This window comes from Nanorana parkeri, unplaced genomic scaffold (genome assembly GCF_000935625.1).
Source record: "Nanorana parkeri isolate BGI_ZX_2015 unplaced genomic scaffold, ASM93562v1 scaffold91, whole genome shotgun sequence".
NCBI lineage: Eukaryota > Metazoa > Chordata > Amphibia > Anura > Dicroglossidae > Nanorana > Nanorana parkeri.
The window spans coordinates 1,038,130-1,049,868 of NW_017306359.1; the positions used below are offsets into that span (position 1 = coordinate 1,038,130).

The following is an 11,739-nucleotide window of genomic DNA, read 5'->3' on the forward strand; positions in this document are numbered from 1 at the left end:
AATCTGCACACACTTTATTGAGTGAAGATTCTCAACTCTTTTAGTAAACCAGCCTCTCTGAATCTGATTACATAGACATCGCCTGCTTTTCTGTTTGTTCTTGCATGTATTTATATGTGGGTTTTGGAGAGCTAATTAATGAGTTGTTTTTTTTTTGTATTTTTATTAACATGTTTTTTTTCTTTACAAAAAAAAAATTTAAATAATGTTAATGTCACCACAATGATAAAGTTTTGATATGATTTTTTTTTCTAGTTGATATCTTCATGATCCCGGGCTCTGTATTGTAAAGGAATCTGTGATAAGAAGAAAAGCTTCTGTCTCTCAGCAGGAGTAGGCTAAGACAGCTTAAAATAATGCAGAAGAGAAGATTATTACCCATCAGAGCTCCTTTGGTCCTTATTTTGTGCCAAGTACTTACAGCACTAGAAGTGCCACTTGATCGTAAGTATCAGTACACTGATATTTTGTATTGTTATCCACCTGTGACTTTCAGCACTGCCGGAATCTATATTACCGGGGTATTTTAAAGCCATTTGTAGATTGATGGCTCTGTTTAAAATACATGTGTCATAAGAGAACGATGGGTTGTCAATGCTGGCCTCCTTCTGTGAATGCTAGCTTTCTTATTTTGGGGATATGTGACAGTCTGAGACATGTGCATACCTTCATTTTAAGAAGGCTTTACCATGCCCTGATTAGGGTTGAGGGCTTTTAGAATGATTTAGTCCATTCTCACCATAACCTGTATGCGTATACTTAATACCAACATAATAGGATTCTTCCACATGATTTTCTCATCAGCAAAAGTTAGAACCTCGAAAATCTCCTCCATATTGACTCCAGAGACTGGAGCCATGCTAGAGAAGATTTTTTTGAGAACACGAATTGGGGAAAGATAATGATAATTTCAAAACAATTCACCAAAACCCAGTAGTTTATAGTATCTGTAAAGCATTTAAAAACATATGTATTTTTAATTTTAGATATTTTGTTTTGTGCCATTAAAACATAAACTATAATTTAATAAGGAAAAGAAGAACAAAGAGCACTAATATACAGTAAGCTGTAGCAACCAGTTAGAGTGTACCTTTCCTCAGTTCAGACAATTCTGCATGAAAGGTCATTTTTGACCAATTGACTTGAGTTAATGCATTAGGTCACAAATAGAAATAAAAATGTGACATGAATTTTAACTCTTCTACTCTCTATCCAAAACTAAAAAAAACAACAAATGGGATTGATTTAGGCTTAAATCAAGGCCTCCAACATGTTTAGACATTGATCGACTAAAACATTTAATAGGCGGAAGATCCTTCTCCCTGTCTAATGATGACTAAGTTGGCCATAAATGGTCTAATACTAGCCAGCAGTGGTGCTGATTTCAAGCATCACTTGCCGTAATTGGACTGTTTTTTACATCACAAAGGTGTCACCAAGTACCACCACCCGTTGGAGGCACTTATTTTCACAACTTTTACAACATGATGAAAAAGATCCTTTACTCTTCAATGTAGAAAAGTGATGGAGCAAAATACTGTCCATTTTTCAGACTAGAATCCCAGCAGATCCCAGCAATCCAGGGGCGGACTGGGCCGGGGGGCAGGGTGGCAATTGCCCCCCGGGCCTCTCTGATGCCTTTAGAAACGGCCCCCGCTGGCGCCGCCGCAGCACTAATCACTCTTTCTTTTTCTCTCCCCTCACGGCCGTTCTGCTGCAGTGGCCGAAAGTGGAGAGATACAAGAAGTGATTGCCTCTGCACCGGCTCCGGCGGGGGCCGTTTATCCAACAAAATTCTCAAGGATGATCTCAATGCCTGACATTATGACTATCTGTTCCTCTCTAGCTCCTTTTAATGAAAATATTTATATTAGTCTCCTTCAAGATCATTGTAGACTTGCTTGTCAAAATACCTAAGCCTTTCCTGTGATAAAAACTGTTTTATGTACATATGCAAGACATTCAGTTTTGCTACTTTGAAGTCTCCTCTTAATACATGTTATTGGCTCATTAGTTAACCATGCATACTTTATTTTGTGTATGTACATTGTGACCTGTATACATTTGTTTTTTTATTTAATAAAAAAAAAGAAAAGGCCCATTTAAAATATATCTAGCACTAAATCTTCCTTTATGGTTTTTGCTAATAGTTATAATCCCTATTTTTTCCTGTCTGCATTATGGTGTGGAGATTTTCCATGTCTTCCTGTCTCAAAGGTACAACAGGAAAGAGAGTAAACGTCTCTAAAGTGAGGGAAAATCCCCTCTTTGTTGTTGTATCATAATAGTTGTCTCCATTGGAAGATTTCCCCCTTTTTCTTGTTGGGGAGATTTCCCTTGTCTCCTGTTCTTTAACACACAACAGGAAATAGTAAAATTTTCTGAAGTAAGGAAAAACCCCTTAGATGTTATCATAATAGTTGTCTCCATTGGGAGATTTCCCCTTTTTCTTGTTGGTGAGATTACCATTGTTCTCTACTCTTTGACATACAACAGGAAATCTCTAAAGTAGAGTAAAGAGAATAAAACTCTCTGAAGTAAGGGAAAATTCCCTCTTGGATGTTATCATAATCATTTTGTCTCCATTGGAAGATTCCTCCTTTATTCTTGTTCTGGTGACAACTGTAAAATTTTTGTTTTCACATCACTTTTTATTCCAGTGACACTGGTCACCATGAATCACAGAGAGTGTAAATCTCCCCAGCAGAGACACAGACAGGAATAAAAACCTTTTTTTCACACTTTTCACTATGGAACTATGGGCTAAGGGTTTTCCCCTGTAGTTCTCTTTAAGGGTCACGGGAGGACATATTTTTTTTTTTAACAGGTAAAGGGAGGACTTATTTTAATCTCCTCCTGTGACCCAAACCTCAGTATATCGTGGGCTATTGCCTGCGATATATTGAGAGTGCTGCAGCCAGGACGGATCCCGACAATACTGTTGAGATCCACACAGCTGCGTGAATGATAGCCTATCTAGAGGCAGAGCCAGCTGTGCCCGCCCCCTCCCCCGTTCATTCCTCCAGTCGGTGCTGGAGGATCGGAGAGGAGAGGGGGAAATCCCTGCGGTGAGACGAACGGGAAGTGAGCGGACCGGTGTATCTTTCTGCTCACTTTCCGATCAATAGAGCCAACCTGTGACAGCTTCTTTGTCACAGGTCGGCTCTAACTATGAGGATGAGTGGAAATCACTCACCTCATAGATCTCCTTTAAAGGAGAAACCATCAACAAATCACTCAAATGATCTTCTTCTGTAAAAGTATACTATGTAGATCCCCATAGATTTCCCTTACAGTTGTTACTTTTGGTGTTTTTTTAATGTTCATGCTCAAGTTTATAATTTGTCAAATTTTGGCTGCAGCCAAAACTTTTATTTAATTTTGTGTATATCAGGGGAGGGTTAGAACCCCTGTCGGGTTGGATGTCTATGACTCTCTATGCCCTACTGGGGAGATGATTCCTCATTTCCTGTCCCAGGGGCAATAGAACAGCAAGGAACTCTATCCAGTGGCAATGTAGACATCAGTAAATCCTGACACAGATTTAGGTTTCCTTTCTGCTCCCTGTGCCACAATTTAAGTGATTTTGATCAATTTACTAAAGGAGTTAAGAAACCTCACAGAAAAAATGTGTTAATGTTTCATTCAATCATCCCATCATGTGAAGATAAAATAAGTAAACACATGATTGGATAATATTACAATGCATTGGTGATATCCCTGTCCAATGGTGCCACACCCCAAAGTCGTAAGTATGTACAAAAATAGAAAAAACGGGTTTTAACCATTTTAACCAAATCACACATTTGATAGGTTTAAATTATTTCATTCCAAAATAAAAAAAAACATTTTAAATAATATAAAATCTTTGAATGTTTTTTAACTTTGGAACACAATGATTTAAATGTGTGATTTGGTGCCTTAAAAAAAACCCCTTTTTTCTATTTTTGTACATGATTGGATAATAGATGTGTATATATACACAATTTATCATGTCAGGATTCTTAACCCCTTTAATAAATCATTATCTCAGGTTCCACAATCCAGGGACAGGAAGTAAGGGAAATCATCTGGAATGAAGACAAAGACAGAACTAAAAATCTGACAAAGGTTGCAAGACTTCTCCTTTAGTCCAAAAACAAAAGAAATACATTTTGGCTGCAATTCCACTTCACAATTTTTTTTATGTTTCTGTGACTTAATATTCCAATAACTGTAATCTGAAAATTAATAAAAAAAATATTGTTTCCTACTAACAGTCAGTTTTTAAATCTTTGTTTATCTTTACAACTGCTGATTCTCTTGTGGGGAATAAAGCACAACTTCTAGAACAATGTAAGTTCCCGTGAAGTGAATTTGTGCAGCATGTTGGTTAGAGGTGGTGTATTGTGCTGCTTAATACAGTAGCTGGTTTGTGTTTGCTGTGGCTGTTCACCTGCTTGCCTTCAAGTTCTTCTATCACGTGTACACGTATTGGTTAATTTAATGCTTTCGTTTTTATAGTTTGCCGTTTCCCTTGTGTGATGTTGATTTTTTTGAAAATATTTGTGAGGCTTTGTGATGATATCCAATGTTATTTTATTTGGCCACTTATTGTGGTTTTATGTCCTTAATATGCAGTACCACAGCCTCCAACTATAACTCATCAGTCACCAAAAAACTACATTGTGGATCCAAGAGAGAATATTTTGATTCAGTGTGAAGCCAAAGGAAAGCCACCACCAAGGTATGTCTTCCCACAGTGCTCTGCTGTATGCACTTGGAGGTTAAGTGGGTCACTATAGTAGCCAGTGAAACTGATGATGTGCTTTTCTGTCTTTGGCATCCAGATATTGACTAGAGCTGAATGTTCAGTCAGAGATATGGTGTATCATTTTATGTATTTTTCATATCAGTGTTAAAAGGGGGCACTCATTATATATTCATAACACCTGCCAATAACCTGGCTCCTGGTATGGCTGGTGGTGGTGGTGGTGGTGGTGGGGGGGGGAAGAAATATAAAACAGGACTAAAATATATATTTTTTACATTTACCAGGAATTTAAAATTAAATGCGTGCATTATAGTTGCAATATAGTTCTTGCACAATTCATAAAATGTGTTGCTGGTGGTATATTTAGGTTCCATGGTGTAGTAAGGACTTTCCAGTTTTCTGAGCTTAACCTTCTTTAGACTACTCTTTTACCCACATGTCTTTTTGCAGCTTTTCATGGACTCGCAATGGCACCCTTTTTGATACAGAAAAAGATCCACTAGTAACAATGAAACCAAACTCAGGAACCCTTGAAATTAATATATTATATGGTGGAAAAGCAGACTCTTATGAAGGGGATTACCAGTGCACTGCCAAAAATGACCGTGGAACAGCTGTATCAAATAATATTGTTGTTCGCCTGTCCAGTAAGTTATTCTTTTATGAGTTAACTTATCTGTATGAAATATACTATGGAAGTTATCCATCTGCAGTCTTCAAACTACAAAGCATTCATCATTAACAATGTACGTTTTCTTTTTTTCTTTACTTCTTTTACTTTTATTTGCCTGTACTTTACTTTTTATTTTTTATTAGTTTACTTGACATGTTTTGGTAAGCAAGCTCCCTTTTATTAAAAAATACTAATTATAAATAATGATGCATCCATTTTCTATTCCTTTTTTTCTTTTCAATGCTGGATTTTCTGTTTAATTCTCTCACTTTTTTTTTCTTTGAATAAAGACATCTTTATAATCCTCAAAGCGATCTTGTTAGAAGGTAATCCCTTAAAACTCTGGTTAAAACTGCATGGAAGTGAAAACTGTTCCTTCAACTTTCCTACTTGTGGGACCCCTCCAGAACATCCTTCTCCTCCATAATGATACAATCTCTCTATAGAGATTGTAGAGACAGATGAGTACAGAAGTAAACCTGGGTAATGTGTCCTCAAAGTTAAAATAAGGGCACTGCGTGTAATTACACCAGAAATTAAATGAAAGGGTAGTGATCTCAATTGGTAGTGACAGTTTCAGATGTTCACTCACACACAGCCTAGTATGTCTGATAGCTCATGTCATGAAATATAAAACAAAATTCACAACAGGATCAGTAAATTGCCAGGAGTGATAAATAACCTTCATCTATTTAATGAAATAGTAACATTGCTGATTTAACATTGATATTATGTAAATTAATCCCACTTACTAGGCATAATAGAACCATATTTTACATTACCCAGTGTTTATCTTAATTCACCTAATGTCCCTTTGTCTATTTCACAGATACCCTGTATGTTATTACTACAATTCCTCTTAATTTTCCTTTGCTTCTAGCCACACACACTGTCCCACTCAGGTGTTTATTCTTAATAATGTGTACCGTACAATGAATGCTGAAAGTACCCATAGCATAAGATGATGATGTTGATTAGTTAACTATCTCACTGCTGAAACGTACTTTGTATATCCAACACCCAAACACACTTAAATGCTTATCATATTGTCCATACAATATGAAGTGCAGCACCAGACACATTTGGGGAACAATCAGATTAAATATTCTAGGTATTAAAGTGTATGTCAAGACAAAACTTTTCTCCTTAATATAGGATAGAGTGGCTGGGACTTGTACTGCTATCCAGGGCATGGTGGGACAAATTTTCCTGTGGAACTCTTTAACAGAGACACAGAGAGAAATAAAAATGACACAGAGAGAAATAGGGGAAGGTCAGAACTCCTGTCAGATATTTATTTCTGTGTCCCTGTCGCCGCCTTTCTCTTACTTCTTGTTCGATAAAACATTTTATTTTGGACACAACGTGAAGGAAATCAATCTAATGTTGTCCCATATAGCTGTAAAATCAAGACAGGGGTTCTAATCCTTTCACACTCTATCCAAAACTAAAAAAGAAAAGTTTTAGGCTTAACATACACTTTTATCTGTTTTCTCTTTCGTGTGCTGTTGTGTCCCACTGTATTCTTACACAATGTACTGCCCAGTTATCAAACTAATGTGTCTCAGTTCCTAATATCATATGACACTGCAGTCACCTAATGTGTATGGGTACTTTTTGATCTACAGTTAATTTGTAATACATGGGTATACAAAAATAGAGTAATATAATTGTTACTAAGCATTTATACTGTAATGTATTTATTGTTGAACTGATTTAGTGGTTTTGGTGGCACTGGAGCTGTTATGCAAAGCATTGAGTAGAAGTGGTACTATCACCAGGAGGCAGTGAGAGAGAGACGCGTATTGAGATCTCAGCATGGTAGTTACTCTCAGAATGTTCAAAACTCGTATATTGTATTTCCAGCACACTGTAATAGAAACATTTAAATGGAAAATCTCAGTTTGAGTACATTTGTCACACTGAGAAATACACTTGTTACTCACATAACAGGGAACACAGTTGACAAAATAGTCTTAAAGTGCAAATTAAAGAGGTTTAGTAGTCAGATAAAGTGTATAGAATGTTAAATGTGCTTCTCGGAGTGACCTTAGATGGGGTTACCATTAGTTTTAACATATGCATTAATTAAACTAGAAATTTAAGATGTTAAAACTTTTTAGGTTCAATTCACAGAAGCCTAAGTCTGATTTTTGCTGTATTTTGTATGCCAGAGTCAATAATTATTTCATTGTTTGCTCCCTTAAAAATGTTGTTAGTTTCTTAACAAGTGTTAAAGTAGTATTAAAGTCTCTAACTTTTTTTTCAATAATATATCCAGATAAAACAAATATACATTGCTCTTCATAGAATTTCTTTACATTTTTTTCCCCACACACTTACAGTTATCATGTTTCCAGTTAGCTGGCTTCAACCCTCTCAGTTCTGCTTCCCTGAATTCCCTGTCCAGTATAAGATGACAAGGGACAGTACAGTCTCCAGCAGCCGTCCGTCTACTAGCTTGGATTAGGGAGGAAAGAGGAGAGGGGGGGTAGGGAAGTGATGCTTTGCTGTGTCTGTGTCTTTGTGGAGATACACACAGCTTACTAGCACACACAAGGGTGGCTCCATAGCACCCTGCAAGGGAAAAGAGCCACCATAAAACAGGATATCAGGGTCAGTGCTCAGGGGACCAACTGTGGTGCCATGATCAGCTGCAAAAGCCCAATACAACACCCTGTCTCCTTGCTGTGAAGCAGTGGCGTAACTAGTGACCTCAGGGCTCCATGCAAGAATCCCATGAAGGGCCCGCCCCCCCCCCCCAACCTCCTGTCCTGGGCCCCCTCCAAGTGGCCGAACTCCAGGGCCCGGTCGCGGCCGCGACCTCTGCGACCCTGGTAGTTCCGCCACTGCTGTGAAGTAGAAATTGATTTATTTGGCTCCATAAATACTTTGATACCTGGCATATGCAGGGCACTTGGAAGGAGTCAGAGTTTCCTGCCAAGCCCAGAAAACTGTGAGGGAATGTATTAGTGTGAACAAGTTCTTTCAGCAAGTTTCAGTAAGAACAACAGAACCGGGAGCAGTTTGAGGTGGTGATAAAATATTGAATTGTGAGGTGAAATACTGACTTTTATAAGTTAAGTGTTCATGCAGCAAAATAATGATTGCGCACCCATGCAATATTTATTTTTGTCAATTGAACATATTGGTGTGAAAATTGTCATGTAAAATATTTGTAGTAGCTGTGTGGATTTCAATTTAAATAGAACAGCTAGGCAGAATTGCTCCCATTGTAGTGACCAAAAGGCCCCAGTAATACAATACTTCATAGCTACTAGTAGACTGACTTATTTAAATCTCAGGGATGATGCATTGTGGCTTTGTAATATGGCAGCATGGTGAGACAAAATGTCACATATATATATGAGTGTAGAAGATATAAGCACATCTCAATAAATTGTATAAGATCAAATAATTTTGTTTAGTGTGTCTGTTCTTCTATAGATACTTGTATTGTGCACATCGTATCATCAGTAAAGTCTCAAGCAACACATTTTAGCTGAAGTACTAATTGAGATAGAGAAACTTCAGTGAAGACACTTCATTTTTGGATAGAGTGTGGAAGGATTTGGGCCTCTGTCAAGTTTTTTTTATTGTTGTCTGTGTCATCATTGGACAGGAAGTGATGGGAACTCTCTCCAATGATGACACAAACAAAAGCATATTTGTAGTTCAATGTGGAAGGATTACATTGTCTAATGTTTGCTCTGTGATGCCCCAAACCCCCATTACATTTCTTGTCCTGGTGTCATAGAGACAGGAAATTAGGTGAAAGTTCTCCAATGGGGTTAAGGAGAGAAATACAAGCTTGATGTGAATGCTTGCTTTTCCCCAAACTATCCAAATTGTAAAAACCTAAATAAAAACAATCTGGCTGCAGCAAGGCTTTAATCACTGTGTTAAACCAGGTTGGTACAAACAGACATCTTGCTGATATCCAAGCAATGGGCACAAATTGCCACTAAAAAAAGAAAGCTAAGCAAAGAACAGCTTATCCCTTTGCCAGCAGTGTGACCCCTGGCACTCACTGAAAGCAAGCTTTGACTATGGGCATAGGACACAATGTTAGGGTGATGTCAGATGAGTATTAGCACATGCTGTGCGTGCTTCTTAACAAAAGAAAGGGTAGTATATTTACTCCTCGGATGAATCATGATCACACAACCCTATTACACCAATGTGTGGGAGACTGATCATAGTTACATAGTTACATAGTATTTGAGGTTGAATAAAGACATTAGTCCATCAAGTCACCATTAAGATGCAGATTCCAAAAACACTATAGTGCCTATTTCTAAAAGTCGGAAATGTAACTCTTCTGACTTTTTTCATGTATTTAATGATCTTTCCTCTTAATGATTGTGTTGAAAGCCAAAGCCATTATGTTGCTTTTTGTTTTCACGTTTTCTGATTGTTTGTCAGTTTCACATTCGGTAGTGGTTATTACCCAATTTAAAAAGGAATGTCAACCTTTTCAGATTGCAGTAGGTAGACCTGGGCCTATGTAGCTACTTGAAGTTACTTGAGAATTCATAAGACCAAAAGGTCAAATACCTGACCATAAGACCAAAAGACCAATAGGTCTGTAAAGTTTTACAGTTAGATAAGAAACCACGGTAGTATGTATAGTCTGGTCCATTTGTTGTGTATGGCACAAATGGAGACTCTTCTATTTCTCCCGCTGGGCCAAGCTTCAGTATCTTGCTAGTCGGCCCCACTGGCTCTCAAAATACCTGAACAGTGCCTGCATCCAGTCAGATTGTTCAGGTATTTTGACAGCCAGTGGTGCTGACTAGCAAGATAATGAAGTTTGGCCCAGTGGGAGATTCCTCCATCCACACAGTTTAGTGTAGATGGAGGAATCTGTTGCACTTTTTCCATCTGATCATTGAAAATCTGCAGATAATCTATAGGTGTATGGCCAGCTTTACCATGCCTTGCTCTGCACTATGTCTCTATTTGGAGGTGGTCATCTTGGTAGATTCAAGGTTTCACTTTCTCTTGTCAGAACCTCCAGAAAAGAGAACAGAGAGCAGCACAATAGTGATATTAGCAAATCTTACTCCACTTTTCCTGAAACTAATAGTCTGTGGCATCAGTGCCTTTGATCTCACACTGCAGATATCAGTAGATACCCTCACTTACCATAAAGTGCACTGTTATTTTTCAGAAGGATTTCCAGACATAAGGTACTTTGTTCAGGTTATTGCTACGACACAACCAACTGTCCCAAGGACACATATTTATGCCAATTCTCATGTTGCATCTATTTGTACAGTTGATATTGTAAATATAACAGCTGTTCACTTGTGTTCATTTTTCCCCAGGATCTCCTCTCTGGACAAAAGAGAAAATTGAGCCAATTGTGACACAACAGGGTATGCCCCTTGTTTTGCCATGCAAACCTCCAAGAGGTTTACCACCTCCTGTCGTATTCTGGATGGATAACTGTAAGTCATTGGTTCAAAAATATTTTAAATTGATCTCAAATACAGGCTTAATGCACCTTAAACTGTTCTGTATTTGCCTATCAATACAAGCCCTTTATGTGTTTAGGACTAAGGTACACAATGCTCACTTGGTGGATAAAATTATATTATTATATTGATATGAAAAATATGAAGGTAAAAGGATGAATTATGCAGAAAGTGGGGATTTTGCAGAATGGTGCAAATGTGAGATCCAGGTAACTGGGAGAGCAGCAGATCATACGTGCCTAACCAGGGCATGTGTGAGAGGAGCAGATTAAACATGTCTAATTATGTTATGTGAGAGAGGAGCATGTCTGATGAAAACCACAAGGCTGAAGAGCAGAGCAGAGATTTGGGTATGTGAAGGGAGCCGTGAAATAGAGGAACCATAGACGGGCAGTCCAATGTCAACTGTAGCAGCAGCCTAGGGAAAGAGGATTAGATTGGCAGGAAAGGAAGTAGAGAGAGAAAGTGTACCGTATATACTCGAGTATAAGCCGTCCCGAATATAAGCCGAGGTACCTAATTTTACCAAAAAAAACTGGGAAAAAGTATTGACCCGAATATAAGCCGAGGGTGGGAAATGAGGCAGCTAATGGTAGATAGATACCAATAAAATTACATGAATATTTATTTAAAAGAAAAATAACCTAGCTCTGTAAGTGGAAAAGGGGGTACAGGGCTACATATCATGTACTACGGATCATTTAACCCATTCATATTAGCAGAGGATAATTGTAAATCTATTGTTCAGTGCACTCTATATGTAGTATATAGTACATGTACATATAGAGTGCCTGCAACAATACATTTACAATGATCCTCTGCTAACATGAATG

The 11,739-nt window shown here is 37.9% G+C and overlaps 1 protein-coding gene across 6 annotated transcripts in view; it reads left to right on the forward strand.

The window, feature by feature from the left end:
- The first annotated feature begins 265 nt into the window (after nucleotides 1-265).
- The window catches only part of NRCAM (neuronal cell adhesion molecule), a 94,271-nt gene continuing 82,797 nt past the window's right edge, over nucleotides 266-11,739 (forward strand). For 5 of the 6 annotated variants that reach the window (XM_018552541.1, XM_018552543.1, XM_018552544.1 and 2 more), the window contains exons 1-5: nucleotides 266-444; nucleotides 4,318-4,335; nucleotides 4,621-4,726; nucleotides 5,204-5,400; nucleotides 10,757-10,879. In XM_018552541.1, the coding sequence (XP_018408043.1) occupies nucleotides 357-444; nucleotides 4,318-4,335; nucleotides 4,621-4,726; nucleotides 5,204-5,400; nucleotides 10,757-10,879 (532 nt within the window). In that variant the 5' untranslated portion in view covers nucleotides 266-356. The remainder of the gene's footprint in view (nucleotides 445-4,317; nucleotides 4,336-4,620; nucleotides 4,727-5,203; nucleotides 5,401-10,756; nucleotides 10,880-11,739) is intronic. The other variant, XM_018552545.1, reaches the window with a different exon arrangement.